The 21,218-nt window shown below is 39.2% G+C and overlaps 1 protein-coding gene across 7 annotated transcripts in view; it reads right to left on the bottom strand.

The window, feature by feature from the left end:
• Positions 1-21,218, bottom strand: part of anks1b (ankyrin repeat and sterile alpha motif domain containing 1B) — a 282,958-nt gene that overhangs the window by 114,347 nt on the left and 147,393 nt on the right. For all 7 annotated transcript variants that reach the window (XM_026146084.1, XM_026146081.1, XM_026146083.1 and 4 more), the window contains one exon: positions 7,511-7,667. In XM_026146084.1, coding sequence (XP_026001869.1) covers positions 7,511-7,667 — 157 coding nt within the window. The remainder of the gene's footprint in view (positions 1-7,510; positions 7,668-21,218) is intronic.

Below are 21,218 nucleotides of genomic sequence, written 5' to 3'. Positions count from 1 at the left end.
TGTCTCGCTTTTAATAAAAAATACTGAGTCTTACAATCTAAGTTTTTATCTGATGTAAAATGTATTGAAATCATACATATACCAACAAGACAGTACACCACTGTCACAACAGCGTTCATTTTAATTCAAAGGCTTTATGGCTTTTCCTATAATACCTGGTGGGCCGGTCTCTGCCCTGGCCAATTTTTTGTCCCAGTCCAGCCCTCATACCGACCTAGTACTGGTAATTTTTCTTAAGCAGATGAGGCATTATTTCTGTGTCATTATTTAATTCCAGAGGTTTTTAAGTTATTTTTTTGCACTTGTTGACTTGTAAAAGCCTATATGACATATTTTATTTCACAATTAATTAACCGCACACAGAAGGCATCGTTTAAATATGTTAAATATGTTTCTTTAAGCAAGTTCTTCATGACTGAGCTAAGGGTCCTCTTTTTTGGAAATCAGAATATGGTCAAACTAGGCTAGCTGGTATATAATGATGTGCTACGTGATCGCTAGCAGCACAGCCATGTTAGCAAAAACACAGTGAAGCTGGAGGATGAACGCTAACTTTTTTCCACTCGATAAAAGTTGACACGAGGATTCCAGATGATTAGGGACAAATGCAACTGCATGGCAGGATGCTGTAAACGGACCAAACTTCAGTCAGGAGAACAACATAGATAATCCATCCACAATACGAGGTTAGTCATTCATATACTGATGCACGGGCTAGCGGCAATAAAAACTGAGAGAGGCCGACAGTGATCACTGACTGTTTTTAAAGGCTTGTTGAGATTAAATAGAACAAGATACAAAGCATTAAAACATGTTAAAACACAACAGCCTTAATAAACACCGGATTCATCACATCATCACTTAAAGACCGGATAGTATAAATTTAAAAATCCGAGATGATTTTCCAAAACGTTGACCTCTGAGGTCAAAGCTATGATGATTCCTGTGTCGCCTCATTCTAAACATATTGTGTTTTAGGATTTGCCACACATAAGTCAGAATTTTGAGTTATCTCAAAACTTAATAACTCAAAAAGGTTCATCTCCAGTTTGGAGTTATTTTCTTAGAAGTTTGACTTAAAATGTTGAAATTTTCAGACATCTAATTCAGACTTTTCCGATCATATCCCAAAATTTTAACTTGTGAATGGAAAACAATTTTTTCAGTTGCAGAAACATGCTTCAATAGAAAGCAGTTGAGGATCCAGGTTAAAATTGGTCAAATGAACGTATTTCATAATTACAATTATGAATTATGAATTATACAGTATTACAAATTTCTCCAAGAGGTGACAAACCAAAGAAAAATTCAAAGAAATTCAAGATACCCATCCTGCATGTTTATCGGCTGATTTTGTCATTGGAAAGTTTACAGAGATGTATAGGATATAGGACTGTGAAGTATTATACGCATACACAAGCACATACATAGGTACAAACACCAAGTGTGTATTTATCTTAGGAGAAGTCAGTCAATAGCAGAAAAGAAGCACTTTTGCTCTTACTGCTTGGCAACAATCTGTACTTTCTGTCTGCTCCATACGTGACTGGAAGCTGGGAAGCTTCGCTCGCAGGTCCCTCCTCACCACTCTGCTGCCTGTTTTCCTATCTGCAGGATCGCACTTTACCTGCAGTGCTCCTGTGCGTTTCTGCAATCGGGCTGTTACAGCAGCATTCCTGGAGTTCAAATCTACTGATTGTTAAACTGATTACCAGTACTGCAGAACTGTTTAACTGGTTAAATGTCACAGTTACAAATACTGAGTAACTTAATAAATGTGCTTCTTAGTAGCAGAGCAAAAACTAAACAAAAAAAGAATAATTTAAGGTTGAGAAACTGCACAAAAGAAAACTGAGACATCTGATGGTTGAAAGTGACACCAGATATGTTTCTGCCTCTCCTACTAGCTTGTTACATTCCACTCTCTGCATGAGTGTTTTAATTTACACTTGGCAAGCAGTTGTATTTCTATCTGAATCTGTATACATGTAAAAATGAATAAAACGAATCTGACAAATGTACATTAAATCTATCTGCAGGCAAACAGTGCAGCAGAAATGTATTCTCTCATTCAAAACAAAGGAAATTCTATCAGAAAGGAATAAATATAATCCTGACATAAAATAAAAAATGACTTGCCTTAGGACTCGAAGAATAAAAGGATTACGTGCGCAACTATATACTCCATGTACTTTGCATTATAAAGAAAATAATTCAGCCTCTTCATTGTCAAAAGTGACAGTTTTCATATCAGAGGGCATATTGTGCAAAGGGACACCGCGTTCCCATGAATACCGCAGCATCAGAAGGAGGACTGCGCCTCTAACACTCTGTGGAGAATCTCTTGACAAGTGCTTTAGGAGACAGAAAAAAATAAAGTTAAAAGTAAAATAAAAAGAGATGAAAGGTTGGTGAGGAATTCAAGAAGCCAAGACATGAAATGCAGGAAATTGTTTGGGATGGCAGTCTCAGTGACAACAGGCCCCTGGTGTTTCTGTAGCGGCTAGGCTGAGTGACAGTCAGCAGATGAATTTTGATAAAACCGCCCTGATTCTTTGAAGCTTCTGAGTGTATTGTAGCATCTTCCCCTCCTCAACTGTGAGACTGCAGCAGCCCACACCTGCAGACCACTAACCAGCAATAACAAGACAGGTGGCTATCAGGCAGGGTTTACACTACAAAAAATATCCAGCTAGACCCTTCAATTTTTTTAGGATGAATATCTGGTACTCTGACACTATGAATATGGACATTCAGGAGTGTAATATTCCCCAGGTATGTATGACACCATAAACCAAATCCAAATGAACCTTTTTAGAAAGATCGAGTTTCTGGTAATACTTAAATATAAAAAAATTGTAATAAGTTCTTTGTCATTTTCTAAATATGAGTTTATGAAATACTCCTATTTTCAGATACCTGCTTTCCACTACAGGCGCTGATGATGTTAACTTTAAAAAATTTTCAGATGCACAATATAGGCTAGTAATTATGCACCATTTTTGACTGTGACACAATTTCACAAACTGTAAATGCATATGTAACATCTGATCCGTCTGTGTGGAGATTTTATGTTGAGGCAGTAGCGTTCATTTCGTGTCCCCAGTTTAACAAATCTTGAACCAGAACTTTTTATAGTGCTGTTAAAAAATTGTCTCTTCTGCCGTTGTTACTGTGGTCAGAAAACAGGCCTAACCTGTTAATGTTGCTGGCAACATTAATAGGCTCATTACAATTTTATTAAAACATATCAGCAAATATGTGGCTTTTTTTAAAAAAAAGAATAATTATCTTATAATACCTTTATAAACCATCTATATAGAACTTATATTTCATCCAGTGACTGGCATCCTTCTAAATCCCTGTACCTTGTGGAAATTATTTCTTTATAATGTTATGTTTGGACATTGATTTAATTCCAGAGTTAAACTATTCCACAATCCTACACCACATATGGTATAGAAAAACTTCTGGTTGTCCAAAAAACTATACCTTTAAATTTAATGCAGCCCTTTAACTCTAACCCCTGTCTATCCCTCTAGAAATCACAACACATTGTTCCTTAACTTATGCATTGGTGGTTATTGTTGTTGTTAAAGCTCTTTTTTGCAATAAATACAGTGGTTGTAATGAACTTTTCTAAGTATTTTCCCAAAACCTCCACACAGTAACTTAAATATGATAACACCAAAGAACAAACCAAATTTTTTGCAGTGTATTGCACCAAGTCCCACTCTGCTCTTCCTTTTCCTCTCATCTCAGCCCTTTCCTCCTCATGTTCCTTGATCACCACATCCTTCCTCTCAGAGGCAGATAAAGAGAGACTGACTCACACCCATGTCCAATTAGGCTGACATGTGACTGGACTCAGAGCAGGAATCCAGGATTTTCCCTCCTGCTGTGTCATTTTCATGGAGATGGCTCAGCCTGAGTCAACCTTTGACTTCCTCTACTATGAATGTATAACCTGTCCATGGTCCATCTCAGAGTCTTTCTTACCTTTGGTCTATCTGGATTAACACATTATCTGATACCTGGAAGGAGTTATCTATGTTATATGTAAACTATCTCAATGTTATAGGTGAATATGTCCTTCTTGTCATGCTTACCTATACCATAGATATGTAGTCAGCTCTGCCTCACATCTCAGTCTTATTCCCAATCTCTGTATGTGTGGCTCTCTTTCCCTCTCATTTGGCCAGGTAACAGCACTCAGAGAGATGAGAACAAATATAACACCCACACTATTCCTTTACGTCAGTGGAGCAATTCTCCACCCAAAAACACTTTGACATAAAACAACTAACCTATCACATGCACGCACACAATCTAGAGTGTGTGCTGACAGTTCAACTCTCAACTCTCAAACAGTCGATGATGAGCAAGATCCAACAGTCGAGCACGGGACAAACACACAGAAAACAAGGCTCTACAGTAGCCTCTCGCTGCTCCTCTGCTCAGGAGTGGTGAGGAGGGGGGTGTCACTAGCAAGACAGTTCCCATGGCAACATTCAGGTGACTCACCAGCCGGTGATGCAGTTGCCGTGACAACCTGCAGCAGTGTGTAGTCGAGTGAAAGGGGTGAATGCATCCGTGGGTGTTTGTTGTCGTGGGTGCAGAGGCACAACGCCGCAGACCAAACAAGCGGTGAGCAAACAGAACTGACTGAAAGGTCAAAGGCCGAGGGATTAGCTCATGCTAGAAACAGATTAGAAAACAGTGTGGATGACAGTGAAAAGGTACACCGAATCAGGTATAAATCGCTGAATGGTTGCTGCTTTAGTTATAAACGCATTTTTAGACTGAAAGAAGTTAGAAGTTACTCAGAGAGCAGTGCAAATACAATATTTATTTCCACCTGCTCCTAGACTAAAAGGAACCTCAATATTTAGGAATATAAACGAGCAACTGTTTGCATATGATATTAATTAGTTATTAATTTGCTCCAACCCACGTTTTTTTGTAGATTTAAACTACAGTAACAGTAACAGACTCTGGGTGCTAATCTGGCAATGAAAACCTCTGTAATATGAAAAGATGGCAGTCCTAAGCTGTTGAGCAGCAGTTGAAATTATATACAAAGCAAGGCAACAGAAGCATCTGCTCTCCATGCACAGTGATAAACAGGCCTCTATTCTAACTTGGGAATATATTTTAAATTAAAGTTTCAACTTTTGATACGATGTCAATTAAATATTGAGTTCCAATCGTTGGTAAGCTTTTTGTTGACAAAGCTGAAGCAGCAGCAGGATCTATAAAGATTTTAAGGTTATGTTTATGAGGTGATAAAGACAGGATGAAAATGAAGTACACAAATTAAAAGTACGTTTTAGGAACTAATTATTACTGGGGAGTGGAAAATTAAAATAGAAACTCAGACCTCATCTGTATATTACCCTGATACTAACATCTAATCTCGGTCATCAATTTTAAAAATCAGCTAAGCTGCCTTAAATAAATGAAGACCAACAAAAGCCACCATATTTTTAACAATGCATGTATCCCAAACACTGCTGCTCTCACTCTCACCCACTGTCTCCACACTTGTTTACTGCCATAAAACTGTGTGTTCATGTTGAATAGGCAATATGTTTGGCTTTCAGCTGGCTCGTTTCTGCTACTGAAGTCGTGATCTTCACAGCAGTGGGATTTTCATATGGATCATGGCTTGTACTTGAATGTACCATATGTTCCACTGTCAAATTATTCTAAGACCATTCTAAGATTTTCTGCAGTGACAGACTGTACATTTTCTGTATGACATTAACGCCATAACGCAGCAAATCTCCGTTAATGAGTTACCGCGGATCGCCCCGTGCGTGGGGCTGGACGGCGTCAACACGTTAACAAGCTAACTGCGCTAATGCACTAATTCCCACCAATTGAGCATTGCGTGGCACATCCACCATACTGTTTTACTTTTGTCGATGACGCGCTTACCATCAGGGTCATGCTTCACATGAAAACCAAGATAGTTCCAAACGCCAGATCTGAATGAGGGTGGGGGAGGTTCAATTACGAGCTTAGCTTCTGTCTTGCTAGCTTGCGCTGCGCTCAGTGGATCTGCACTCGACAGTGCAGCCTAGGCGGAGTAGGCGAACGCAGATTCACTGAGCGCTCAACACAGACAGCATCGTCAGAAGAAAAGTTGATAAAATAAATAAATTTTTTTGTATTGTTCGATACATATGCGTACCGAACCGAAAGCACTGTATCGAACGGTTCAATACTGATACGAGTATTGTTGCACCCCTAAATAAAACCTACACTTACTGGCTACTTTCTTGCCCAAATATCCAATCAGCCAATCACATGGCAGCAACTCAATGTATTTAGGCATGCAGACATGGTTAAGACATCAAGTTCAAACAGAGCATCAGAATGGGGACTTTAAGTGACTTTAAACACAGCATGGTTGTTGGCACCAGACAGACTGGTTTGAGTACTTCACAAACTGCTCATCTACTGGGATTTTTCCACACAACCATCTCAAGGACTTAAAGAGAATGGCCTAAAAAAAGAGAAAATATCCAGTCAGTGACAGCACTCTTGGTAACGCTTTAACCCTCTCGACCCAGGCGTTGCCAATTTGCAACAGTTAAAAACTAACAACCCGATTACCCCACATACATATTTTATGAGTTTTTTTTACTCAGAAGTACCACTGCAGGACTTGGTTGTGCATTAGCAACAAAAAGTTTAATTTGAGCCTGAGAGGGTTAAGAGTGCAGAAGAGAATGTTCAGACTGCTTCAAACTGATAGAAAGAAAGCACTAGCTCAAATAACCACTATATACAACCAATGAATGCAGAGGAGCATATTTGAACACCAGGTGCCACTCCTGCCAGCTAAGGCTTGAACTGAGCCTTCAATTCACATTGCGCAACAGAACACTGAAAAACTGCTGCCTGGTCTGATGGGTCTCATTTTCAGCATGGGCACAATTTGGTGTAAAGAACAGGAAAGCATGGATCCATCATGCCTTTTATCAAAAGTTCATGCTGCTGCTGGTGGTGGTGTAACAGTGTGGGGGATATTTTCTTGGCACTGAACGTTTTTTACCTTAGTATTGTTGCTGACTGTGTAAACCCCTTTGTGACCACAGTGTGCTGGCAGAATATCTTGCCATCTCTCAAAGCTCAAATCATCTCAAAATGGTTTCTTGAACATGATAATGAGTACACAGTACTCGCACAGTCACCAGATCCCAGGGGTGGAATAGGATGTTCACATCATGGATGTGTAGCATCATGTTAATTCAGACCAAAATCTCTGAGGAACGTTTCCAGTACTTGAAAATGTGCCATGAAGAATGAAGCCAATTCTGAAGGCAAACTTGGGTCCAACCTGGTACTAGCAAGGTGTATCTAATAATGTGTCTAAAGTCTTAGATATTCAAGTAAGTATTATATTTACATAACCTAAATAAAAGGACACCTAAGTTTATAAATGCAAGTTACTGGACTGTTTTAGTATTTTAGGTGCCAGATATATGTGTAGCTATCCTACCATTGCGTGGACAGGCGTTGAGTCGTTGATTGATATCAAGAGAGGAGGGTTTGCGTGTGACAGCGGTGGTCACAGACTCATACGGGTTGTCCTCGTCTTCTGGAAGGAAAACATCCAGCGAAGGAGAAGTGACGATCTCTGCCGAACGCTTTGAATCCTGGGAGGGAGAAGAAGAAAAAAAAAAAAAAAAAAAAACACGGAAAGAGAAATGGTAGGGTAGTTTGTTAAACATATCATAATAGCCACCAACAAGAAAAATCTGATAGCTGTTTTTCTTTACACCACCATAATTTTACATGTTTTATTCAAATGATTCCACTGGAAGCTACCAGCCGCACTCCATTCATTATAAGACAAACACCACTAATTACATCATTAATTATGTACTTCAGCCAAACTGGTATTATACCCTTCCAGAGACCCATAGATGATGTGTCATGTTAATGAATGGTCTTTGAAAAGGGAAGTGAAGAAGCCTCTGATTGAGTCCAGCCAGGAATTCTTATTTTGTGACTTTTTAAAAGCAAGAGAGGGCAGATTTTTATTTTTATTTTTAAGACAAAAAGAGGTCTGTTAAGGGGCTAAAGTTCTTTTTGTTTGCCTTGGCCTGAGGTGCTTCATTACAAACAACAAAGGAAAATAACCACATCAGATCAGTAATGCGAGTTCAGCTCAAGGCTATCATTCAAGTCCAACCGTGTTCACACAATTGGATTATCATCAAAGGTTTAGGCCAGTCTTCTCTTAAAATAAAGGGTTGGGAAAAGTTTGAAGTTTCCTCGTTTCTTTAAAATCCGAAAGTCACTTTGGGGTTTTGTCCTCAATGTGATCGACAAGACTTTCCTGGAGCTTTTCCTTAACACAAAAGAGACAACTTTTCTCCCATATAATTGCTGTAACATTACTGCAGTTTTTACTTTAATCTTTGAAGGCTTAATGTGACGAATCTCATGAACGTGATCAAAATCCTTTAATAATAGGATAGGATAACCAAAGCCAAACCCTAACCTTGAAGTACAAACATACAAGGGGATACAAAAGCTTTATTTCAACTTATTAAATGTTGAGAGAGCAGGCTGCTGATCTTCTGATGGTGCAATAGCTTCAGGGTATGATCACATGGCGTGAAAATATTTATGCGTAAAAGAGGAAAGGAGTCACTAAGAAAAAGAGGGCAGAGTTCATACATTAAAGGTAAAAAAAAAAAAAAAAAAGGCAGAATTAACCTGGAAATTTTTAATTGTTAGTTTTTCTGTTTGAAATACAAATTAAATTAATAAATAAATCAAAATCCAATTATTTGCAGGGTAAAAATAGCAGCGAAGTAAATGATTATCTTGATAGGCAAGGTTTTTAAGATGCACCTTGTGCAAGGGTTTACCCCTAACCCAGCTGAGGTTTCAAGTGTGAGAAATGAAATCAGCAAAACTTCATAACAAAGACAAAAAAGTTGTGTGAAAAAGAACAAGATACATCTTAACTGCTTTCACAGGAATTAAGAGCGCAAGCAGCAACCATAGTCAGCAGGTGTGTGTTAACATAATGCCACAATCTTCCCAGGAGTGAACATATCAGCAAAGTCACCCCAAGGTTAGACAATGCTCTGAGAAACTGCAAAAGTGTGTAAAGACAGCATTATGGGCAGCCCCCAGCAGCCAAGGTCTATTGGGTTTAGTCACCTGACCCAGCCCTGACTATAAGCTTTATCAAAAGGAAATGTTTTAAGCCTAATCTTAAAAATAGAATTCAAACTGGGAGCTGGTTCCACAGAAGAGAGGAGTAAAAGCTGAAGACAAGCACGGCTTACGTTTGAAAAGTTGGATTTAAACAAACTACCTACTATTTTTGGAGTAATGTCCATAATGTTTGGCCATAATGCCCAGCACCATATATAGTAAAAACAAATATGAGCATATTAAAACTATTTAGCAAAATAACGAAGGTTAATAGAGGAGGACACAGGCTTGTTTGAAGTCCGCTATATACCAAAGTATTCTAGTGTCAAATGTGAGGCCATCTGTTTAAAAGCCAAAGCTTGGCCAAATTTGGGTCATGCAGCAGGACAGAGATCCCAAGCACAGCACGAATTGCAATGGCAAAGTTAAACTTACGACCTCAACTTCATTGAGATGCTGTGACGGGAACTGTGCATAAATGAATGCCCACAAACCTCAATGAACTGAAACAATGCTGTAAAGAAGAGTGGACCAAAATACCTTCACAATGATGTGAGAGATAAGTTCAAGTCGCTATTGCTAAAGGTGGCTCAAGGCTCAAGTGTCTTAAGGGTATTTGCAAACATTAAACTTTTGTCTTTGTAACATTTTTAACTTATTTAACGGACAACTAGTTTAGGTTTAAGGAATAGGGGAGTCCTTATTTCCATTCACAAATTTAACTTCTATCCTAATCAAACACATGAACTTGTTTGCCTCTACTTTCTCTCTTTAGGTTTCTCTCTAGTCCGTTAACAGAGCCAGGTTGGATTTTCTTTTCCCATTTCCCCAAAATAAAAGGTTAGAAATCCAAACTTGCACAATAAACTTAAAAGGTTCCTCTTGATTATTTCTTATCCGCCCCTTAATAGAAATTACAGGATACTCTTCATTCAATTCTCTCAATAAGTGCTGTTGGACACATTTGTGAGCCTTATTGTAATTCACTCTGACTAAACTGCAGAATGCCTGAAATGTCATTTGCATATTAAATGAGACAGATCATTGATTTTTAGCAAAATGAGGCTTGCAGCATTTTGAAAATCAGCTCTCATTTGAATAATTTAGAATCATAAATAAGGAAATGTTTCTGTGGGACCTTTATATAACAGCCTTGCTCTCTGGGTATTTCAGGAAAATTTCAGATTGCACTTTGTTGCGGCGCTGGTGAAAAGGTTGAGCCCCAAAGGGCTCAGATAGAGAGCTGAAGCCCAAAAGGTCCATTATCTGTGAGGCAGATGTGTACCAAGAAAGAATGAAAAACAAGAGAGAGTGATGTGAAGCAGGGGAAAAGGTTACAGGGGCGAGCGTCATTTCAGCCAAAAAGACAAAACATTTCTTTCCAGCGACTCAGCCTCTGGATGTCTGTCCTTTCCCTTAGACTCCATCATCATTTCTGAAGTGTCACTTGGCAACCTTCTCCAAGTTGTACTCTTACTAATGGGATCAGTGGTGAACGCTTCACTGTGTGTGTGGCTGCCCCTGTTCTCACCATTGCTTCATACATATTTCTAAACCCAATGACTTCATCTTTCCGTTCCTCTTCTCCTAATCTCTTTTCTAATTCAACAGCCATTACTCTTCTTGTCAGCATCTGCTACTACATTACCCACACTGCACCAGGCCATCAATCACACACTGAGCACACTCAAAACTGATTAATCATTCTAGCTTACAGAGCAATCAGTCCTTTGATGATTTCTCTCGCTCACACCTTCTGCACTCAGTCTGGGATTTATTTCACACCCCACTTCATTAAAAGGCCCACAAACTCAAAGTCCCTTGTTTTTTCTACCCCTTTTCCATCTCCATCAGCACTCGATTAGGCCGCCATTACCACTAATCCAGTCAGACCCAGTCAGACTTATGCGCCTTCAGTCCACAGGTGGCCCCGTCTCGGCTGACAGATTTGACGTGACAGCCTGGTTAGCTAGAGATTTCCCTCACGGAGCTGAAGGAAAGGTTGAGAGCACTCCAGTACAGCCATAAAGAGCCATTTCTGAGACATAAAGATTATTTTGACCATTAAAGGTGCAACAAATCATGTTCACATTGATTTTAAGACCGTACCAAACCATAACCACATATGGGTTTACACACCTCTATACCCCAAACCTTTATCAGCTTCACAGTAGAGCTGACGCTTTAATTTTTTTCTGATACGTCTCAAAGGTTATTGGATCAATTCAGATTGCAACAGCTATAGAAGTATAAAGGTGTTTTTGGTTTTTGTGATAGATTTACACTAGAAATAAAAGCTTGTTTCATAGAAAACATATAACAGTAACATATTCTCCCATTGAAAATAATTGCATTCAGAACAGGGCTGAGAACTGTTTTAAAAAGTAGCCTCTAAACGTTTATGGAAGATTCCACTTTTTATCTATTGTAAAACTCATTTTTGTCACTACACAGTCATGAGTAAAAATCAGGAAGCAAAACTTGTCATTATTACTGCAATAGCTTCTAAAAGCACAACCTGATTACTGCCTTTCTGCATGTATACATTGATTTACAACCTGGGGCCTCATTTATGTCACCGCATGTATGCTTACAGCAATCGGGCTGATTACTTCACAGCAACAATCAGTGGTACCCCTTACCCCGGGCTATAATATGAAAATGGAAGTTTGGTAGATGAATGCAATTTATTTATTTATTTATTTATTATATATTGTTATGGTAAATCTCACCTTCCTTGTGATTGGTGCCCATCACCAGCATTGTAATGACTGTATGAGAGCTGTCACTGGATTTATTTCCAGACTTGGCTAATTCACACAACCCATTGATTCATGATCCAAATGAGAATATGGCTGAAATTATTCATTTTTTTTTACTCATTGTTTGTTTTCAAATCACAACTGAGATTCCCATTAAAGCTGTCACTTTCTGTTATAAAGCTGATGGCTCCACTGCTTTAACTTGGAAAGATTTGCCATGTTTTCTGAAGAGCTGCCTACTCTCCCAGATTTGTGCCACAAATCAGTGTAGTGTTTCTCCTGACAAACCTGACTTTCAGCATCGCCGTCACACTTTTACTGCCTCAGTATTGATCTTCTGGGGTCCAGTAAAATCTCACTTTTTAATTTTTTTTTTAAGAGGCTCTACCTTTTGCGGTGGATTCGTTTAGATTGATGGTAAATGGAAAAAAAAGAGTTGACTTTTTCTTTAAAGAAGCAGCAAAATAGGCAACAAGAACATGCAATAATACAAACAAAAACCATCAGAATTGAGGTATACTATCATTGAAGTGACTAGTCAGTCTGTCAGGAAGGCAGCTGCTGAAAAGTAGATGGCATAATTTAATGTTTAAATAAATTTAACTGACTTTTTTGCATTACAAAATAAGTAAAGAAATAACTGGGATTTGAATAATGGGGAGCTGCGCTCATCTAGCACTGTGTCTAGCAACAATCCTGGCTTTACATGTAAGTACTGGTCACGGCAGATGGCTGCCCCTCCCTGAGCCTGGTTCTGCTGGAGGTTCCTTCCTATTAAAAGGGAGTTTTTCCTTCCCACTGTCGCCAAAGTGCTTACTCATAGGGGATTATTTGATTGTTGGGGTTCTCATTGTATGTATTATTGTAGGGTCTACCTTACAATGTATAGCACCTTGTGGTGACTGTTGTTGTGATTTGGCGCTGTATAAATAAAATTGAATTGAATTGAAGTATATTTACAATCACATAAGGCAGAAGTTTAACATATGCTTCTGTTGAATCATATAGAGAATTATAGATAAAGATAATTTTTTACTGTTATGTGACTGACAGCTAGTAAACTTACAACTTACGGATTTAAATTTAAGGGGAAAAATTATCCTCAAACATCAGGAATTCCTCTGCTTGCATTCTCCATTGCAGGCCCTCTTAGCTGTTTCCCATAGCCGGCATCATTACAAAAAGAATTTGGGCACTTTGTGTTAGAGCCCTGCAACTGTGGATGTCTTTACAAGAAGAACTGGGGAGAGCAGACTTTGCGTCTTCTTATAAAGCCATGGCTGCTGGAGACACCTAGGTGGAGTAGTCATTACTGTCATACATGTTTAAACTCTGGAAAATCAGGCACATGCAAAGTTGGTGTAATAAAATGTAGCATCTCCATGGACGAGCTCGTGCAGCTACAAAAATCATCTCAGCAAGGAGCGATCAACATTGGACCATTAGTCATACCTCAAAACGTATTTTTACGTAAAGTTGTTCTTGGTTGTTGTTTTTCTATAAGGATTGTTTTCTTATTCATTTATTTGTATTGTATTGACCTCACTGCCATATTATTTACCCTGTTTGTCCAAGTCTTATTCTGCTCTTACTTGCTTTTGTTTTAACTGTGTTTAATTTTCTTTTTGATTCTCGATTTTCAATCAGTGGCATTTCAATTTATTCTGCAAAGCATTTTGGATCTATGTTTTGAAAATTGAAGCATTATTATTACTATTAGTAGGAATGTAATCATACCAAAGGGGTTTTTCAGTGGGTCAGATTTGCCAGGAAATGCATGAGATTGCTCCAAAGCGCGAAGGTGGGAGGGGGCAGTACTTTAGAGCGAACGAAGATAAAGCTTTCCGAGTTACTGTTCACTTCCAGTGAACAGAGGTCCAAAACGAAACAGAGACAAGTGGAACCATTGTCTTTTTAAAAGGAAGTGTCAGAGTTCATAGGAAATTCAGTTGTGATCTGAAAATAAATAACTCGCATGGTAAATTTTGGTGGGAAAAGTTATGAATAATCTCAGCTACTGTCTCCATTGTTCACAGGAACAACGAGGATGTCATTCTGTATTCCAGAGCTTTTGAAACGCTACGAGCGGAGTCACACTGATTAATAGATGCACTGAAGAAAAGCATATGACAAAATCTCCAGAAAGAAATAATGAAAGCTTTGCCCCACTAGCATCTGAAGGGAGGAAAAAACAAAATGAAAAGAAGTGATGGTGAAAACTGAAAGAATGGCAATAGTTAGAACTGTAACTAAATGTATTCCTTAAATGAATACAGGTATAAATAATCAATAATTGTATTGAAAAAGACCTATTTTTGTGCTGTAACTTGTGCTATACCCTTTGCTACCAGGTATAGCTACATTTCTCTCTTTCACTTCTACATCACCTTTTATTATTCCTGTTAAATCTCCAGCGTCCACCCTGGCTGCTTTGGCAGAAACAAGGCAAAAGAAAGGAGGTCAAATCTGACAGGTGTAATAAAAACCACAGCTTTGGATAAGACTAGAAACAGACAGCGAAAAGAAAAGGGAGAGGAAAACACAGGTAGATCAAAAGGACGCCAGGATCCTACTCAACACTTACTTTGGAGTTTGTGTCAGCGAATCCCGAGGAGATGAGCACGAGACAGAGAGACAGAGCGGGAAGAGGAAAATGACTTTGTGCTCAGGAACAGAAGCAGAGGAAGTGGGAGTGCGGTAAGTTAGGAGAAAGGATTTCCTCACGCACAAAGACGAAAAATGCACAGAAATGGGAGGCAACTCAGACAACGTGCTTGTTTTTTCTACACTAAAGTAAGCCAAAGAGAGACAAGAAAGCAAGCGATCCGGCTTCACTGAAGAGAGCAACAAACTTAAAAGTTTGAGCAAGTCTCTCTACAGCACATGTCCCACCTATCTCAAACAGGACAGTCGGTGCCGAGAAATCTTTCGACAGAAGCCTAGGAGCACCTGAATGTGGAGATGAAATTAATCCGGCAGGGTGACAGCAGGTTTAGCTACCTGATATTCTGATGGTATTCTCCCATTTGTCCCTGGAGGTGATGGGGGGGTCAAAAAGCTTTAAAATGTGGTCAAAAAGGCTTCACGCAGAGAAGTGTGTGCTGTGCCTCCAACAAACAGACACACTCGGTCTTCATTCATATCCCTCCCTCTCTCTCTCGCTCTATCTTAAAGGGAAGAGATAGGACAGAGAAACTTGTGTCTGAGCTGAACAGGAAGAGAGCAGACAAACAGAGGCCTCCTCTGGCCACTAATTAGCAGGTCGTATGCAGCTCCCATCCAACTGCCAGGCCAGATTAAACGTCTGACAGTGTGCGTTTTGGGTGTGTGTGTGTCTATGTGCCTCCACATGTGGCCAGAAGATTGTTTCTGATTATATCTGTGTAATAATGCAGTGTGGCATTTGTACGTGTCTGTCTGCTGCAGATACAGTTTGGTGGGGGTTTTATGCGTGTGTGATCATGTCAGAGCTTTCATGCATATTTTGTGTGTTTTTCTCTGATTGAGTTTACTCTCGTTATGTATAGCATTTGTGTGTGCGTGCCTGTTTGCATGTGCGCAGGCCTGATAACCCAACCAGGAAATGTGCTGTTGCTTCTGTTACATCCGAGGAACTTAAATCCCAAATCTCTCTTTTTCAGTTAAACCCAGCGCTGTACCACCCAACAGCCAATCCACCACCCCACACTGTACACAGAGTTCACAGGCCATCAGATATGAATAGACGCTATAATTTGCTGGCATTTCCTCATGGAGACCATTTGATTAGAAAGAAAGAGGAGGGGTGAACACAAGAAAGGACAAAGGACACTCTGAGGGCCTGAGGGGTGCGGTCAGTAGAGGATACCAATAAAGAAAAGAGACAGAACGTGAAGAAAAATTAAGGCAGTTCAAAACTGAATGGGTATGTTCTTCTTTCTTGATAATCAAACATTGACCAAAATCCCATCTGGCAACCTGCAGAATGCTGTAAAAAAAAGCTGTATTTTAATTTTTTTTTAATCATTGCACAGGCACAATTGTATCCATTCTGTCAAAACTTCATCTCCATCTATGTGTTCTGTTGTGGGTTATGATTTGGGGGATTTGTTTCCCATACAATTCTACAAGAAAGCAATTAAGTACATCTCTAAAATTTCTATCCGGTCGTTAAGTCTGGCGTCACTAGCCATGTCTGGACCTAAACTCCGCTGCAGGTCCATATATCAAACGATCACTATGGCATTACTGAGAGTTGAAAAATTACTTAACATCACTTAACGACCGGATTACTGTTTGATCTCGGGTAATCACAAAAATAGGTAAGATATAGGGAGTATTTGATTGAGAATTAAAGGACAGAGTGAAGTAAATCTGAAACTGGAAAATAGAAGAAAAGGAAAGAAAAAGTCAGAGGTGCAGGTTGGTCCGATCAGCGAGCAAGGATTGCCTTGCAGAATTGGATTTCCCTCCATGGCTGGCTAATCCCTCAAAAATCAGCTAGCTGAGCCACCCATGGGACACCGACACTCACTCCACAGAAAATTACACCCTTCACATTCCCCATGTATTCTACTGTATTGAGCAAAGCTCTAACTGTGGCTTCCCTCGGCTCCACGCTTAATCCCACAGACACGGCAACCAGCTGGAGCAAGAGACTGCAGACAGAGAGCCACTGCTGTGTGACCAAACTTTTACTGCATTTAACTGCAGGTCCTTCAACTTTGGAGGAAGTTCTGAAGCAACAAAAGGCTGCTAAGGTGAGTGTGCGTTGCGTAACGGTGGGAGAAAAAAAGTTTGCAGCAGGAAGCACATTTAGTTTGGAGCTGAAATTAACTTCCCAGTTATTATTTTATTTCCCATGGCTGCATTTACACAACCTTACTGATAAACCAGAAGCAAAAACTGAAAGCTGATATCCCATTGTTTTCAAAGCTGTTTAAATATGAACAGATTAAAAAAAACAAAACAAATCTTTAACCGCTTAAGACCTGAACTCTTTTATGGCATGCATTTTCAATTTGTCTTTGCTATTTGGGCTGTTTGAGACCTCATGAATGTAAAAACAAAGAATTATGTGGGGGAGTTTTCCTGATTTTTGTTTCTGAGAAAAATGAGATCCACATTTTTACATTTCGATAGAACAGTGGCAGTATAATGTCCTTGTAAGTGGAAATCAGGCCCTTTTGGAGCAAAATTTAGTATTTTGGTCTAGACAACCCAAAATGTGATGTCCACATATGTGCACTCTAGGTCCTAGGAGGTTAATATAGTAGTTGATTTAAAAGTCTGATCTTGTGTTTGTTAATCACTGGCCAATATTACAAACATTTAAAACAGCTGAAAAAACAGAATTAAAGGCAATGCATATGTCAGCCCCAAGTGAGGCAACCATGCAGACTATGCCTGGTTTTTGCAGGGACTCATGGGAATGTTAATGTTGAAGTTGTCATGCTAGCAGTATTGTTATCATTCTTGCAGTGTTTGCTTTTTGATTGTTATGTTTGTGTGTAATATGTTTTTATGGCTGAGTGAAAACTGTTTTCTTCAAGCACAGGCCACCATGACTGAGGTTACCGCAGTGGTTGGAGACCACTAACCAGCCTTATGAAGAGCCACGAAAAAAAACATCCCTCCCAAAAGAAGGGCCATTGGACTTGACCTCTGTGAACACTTTTCCTGATCAGTTTATGAGCTCAGTCACTCATTTCGAGTCATACTGAAGGCTACGTCCACACGTACCTGGGTATTTTTGAAAACGCAGATTTTTCTATGTGTTTGCGCCTTTCGTCCACACGTAAACGGCATTTTCGGTCACTGAAAACTGAGATTTTTAAAAACGCCTTCCAGGGTGGATATTTTCGAAAACTCCGTTTTTGCATTTACATGTGGACAAGGAAAACGGAGAAAACGCAGCGTCAAAGGTGTGCGCATTTTTTGACGTCACACTGTGCGCCACATTATTGTTTCAGTGAAATGAATTTCTACAATGGCGGACTTACACCAAATACTGTTACTCTCTGCAGTGTTTAAATGCTTACATATACACACACAGTTACTGTCCCTCCACACAGGACTCAGTTCTGTTTCTATGTGCAGATCTATCTTTGTTTAGTCTTTCCCACCGAGGCTTCTAGATTTCTGATTGGCCAACATTTCTACACGGTTAGGAATATATCGCCACCTGTTGCTTTGGCATGTTCCTAGCAGTGTTTTCCTTCGTTTTTGCGTTTACGTGTGGACAGGATTTTTTTTAAAAACAAAAACGGAAAATCTCCGTTTGCAAAAATACCCGTGTACGTGTGGACGTAGCCAAAGTCTATTTTGTAGATTTCCTGAGAGGAGGATAATCCAAGGATACGTTCATTGTCTAATGAAGTTGGACTGACAAAATGTCAGTTAATAAATGTGTGGTTTCACAGTCAGTTCACAGTCACTTCCAGCATACAAAACAGGATTTTATTCACCAGGGTGTCATCACAGTACCTATGTCCATCTTTTATACTGCCTATCAGCTTGATGTTTGCTTTATTACACTTAATTTATTTTAGTGCACAAGAATGATTTTCAGTGCAGACCTAAAATGATGTGAGACAGGGGCACAAAGTAGTGCAGCCAGTGGCTCCTTGGCACTGGCTTCACTACTTGGCAGCTATATTGGTGAGGATATAGCTGTCAAACACTAAATCTTTGTATTCAGACTGAATTAGCAAACACTATATCCATTTAAAATCAGCATGCTGGGTTTGGTATGATGGTACACTAAGCAACTGCAACCTCATAAATATATTTATGTAAAAATCAAGAAATTCCTTTAACAGAGAGCGGTTCTTTTCCAGAAACTCATAATCTCCCGAGATTAGACCAAGCTAAACATGATGAAGCATCATCTGCAACTGCCTCACATCTCTCGACAAAGTTCATTCCCCTTTTTTTAGCAGAGTGTAAATCGCTCAAAATGACAAATACCTATCATCATAGGTTTTTTTTGCATAACTGTGCTGCCAGAGGCAAAATAACAGAGACAGACGTTTCCTGCCAACATCATTAGCCCTCGCGTCATGTGGGGCCACAACAGTGTTTTGTATGAAAATAATTTCCATCAATATGTTACACAAATACACGGATACAAATGATGTTTGTTTAAATATGAACTCGGTACGATCAGTCATCTTATTTGCCTGTAAAGCCTTCTAACCACATCTTTAATTCCTTTGTAAACAAGAACACAGAAAGCAAATTTACCCTTATCTCGCTCTGTCACCTGTGTGTAGGATTGTCCCTTAATCTCTTTAACGCGAGCTCATTTGAACTGGAACACAACATAATTTGCACACATTTAACAGTCTCTGCATAAGCGTACTGTGTTTTCAATGCCTTGCTCAAGGGCATCAACACTACAGGAAGGGTTGCTGTGCTGCACCGTATTATAAAACCAACACTGCAGTAAAAAAAAATAATAATAATAAAATAAAAAAAATTCCTGCTGGTGGCTTTTCTTTGAGCTTCTATTCCCCTCTCGGCAGCTTTCTCTGCCTTTTCCTGTTTACCTCAAGAATAGTGAGATATGTGATACTCCGACGGGATGTAAAACTACACACAAACAAGCGCACGCATCCACAGCACATCTTCATGGAGTCAAGGGCATTATAGGTTTGTGCCAGTCTATTTCAGGTGAAATATGACAGCACCTATATGTGTCTTTTGAGTTATTTTGACAGCCTATAGCTGCAGTCTAGAGGGGCATAACGCCATTAACAGGCACCAAGTGTAAGCACAGAGCTGCGTCACGTCCCATCGAGAGACGGGAGCAAGAGCGGGAAATGAAAGCAAAATCAAATCAAATTAAAAGAGAACATAATAATAATCAATTAGTCTAATTCAATGTTTTGAATGACAGAATTTCTGTTTTCAGCCAATTAAATGAATGATAATTAACTGGAAAAACAGGATTAAAATCCACAGAGCAAACAGCATCATCCGCTATTCACTCCGAGCAAAAATTTATAACACTTTTGTTCACATCTTTGTCTCAATTCATACAATCCTCACACACACGCGCACACATTTGCAGGCACTGCAGAGTTTTAGACGTCTCAGATACGGACTGCAAGAAGTAATTATTTGCTTGATCGTTTAGTCTGCTAATTATTTTCTTGATAAATTAATTTTGTCTATAGTAAATATCAAGAAAATAGCCACCACATTTTCCTGGATCTATTACTGACTTTTAATTTAATTTTACAAGTCCAAAATGAGATAATTAAATTTTCTCCAAAGGTTCTATTAGACATCAAACGTCAAATCTGAAAAGCTGGAGCTGAAAAAAGAAATCCTACTAAAATAATTAAACACATCATCCAAATAGCTGCTGACTATTTTCAGTTATGTATTTTTATCTCATAACTGGCACGCTCATTTTCTTTCAGGAAATTGATGTTTCCTTTCCCGAGCAGTTATGACTACAAGGTTTATGTGAGTGGAAGAGAATTATACTACTAGCATATACAGAATGGCTACATATTAACAGTTTGATTTATTACAATGGTATAATGCAAGATTAATTAATTTTTCCATTCAGTTCAATTCAATTTTATTTATATAGCACCAACTCCCAACAACAGTTGCTTGATATTGTAAGGTCAAGACCCTAAAATAATACAAAGAAAGCAACAACAAAAAACCCCAACAATCATATGGCCCCCTATGGCAAGCAATCCAGCGACAGTGGGAAGAAAAAACACAGTTTTAACAGGAAGAAACCTCATGCAGAACCAGGATCAGGGAGGGGTGGCCATCTGCTGCGACTGGTTACTGAACACTTAGGAAAGATTCTCCTGTTTTGACTTTGTAGTCACATCAACTCGTGCTGCCCGAAGTCCTTATTAAAAGACTCCAGGTAATGCCACCAAGAAAAAAACTCTGTACTCTGAATTTCTGTAGTATTAGTGATGAGCAAGAGGAGGAGCATAATGGTGTGGGTGGAGTCATCTTTGTCTGAATGGGAATAAGACCAGAGAGATGCAATTTACCTAAGTAGGCCTCCAAAATGACCAAGCACCTGGGTTTCCTCATCACGCGCAAATTCTTTGAGTCATCCGCCCTGTTGGATGGAATATAACCAATGGTTACGAGCGGAAAAATGTTTCTCCCCCAAATGGTTGGCAGTGGGCGAGAAATTTGGGGTTGAGTTACTGCCACTTCCTATCACTTCTGCTATAACACCACTAACGGTGGACTGTGGAATATTTAATAATAAATTTTTCATGACTGGACTTGTTGCACAGGTGG

Source organism: Astatotilapia calliptera, chromosome 17 (assembly GCF_900246225.1).
Source record: "Astatotilapia calliptera chromosome 17, fAstCal1.2, whole genome shotgun sequence".
NCBI lineage: Eukaryota > Metazoa > Chordata > Actinopteri > Cichliformes > Cichlidae > Astatotilapia > Astatotilapia calliptera.
This window is presented reverse-complemented; position numbering and strand designations above follow the sequence as displayed.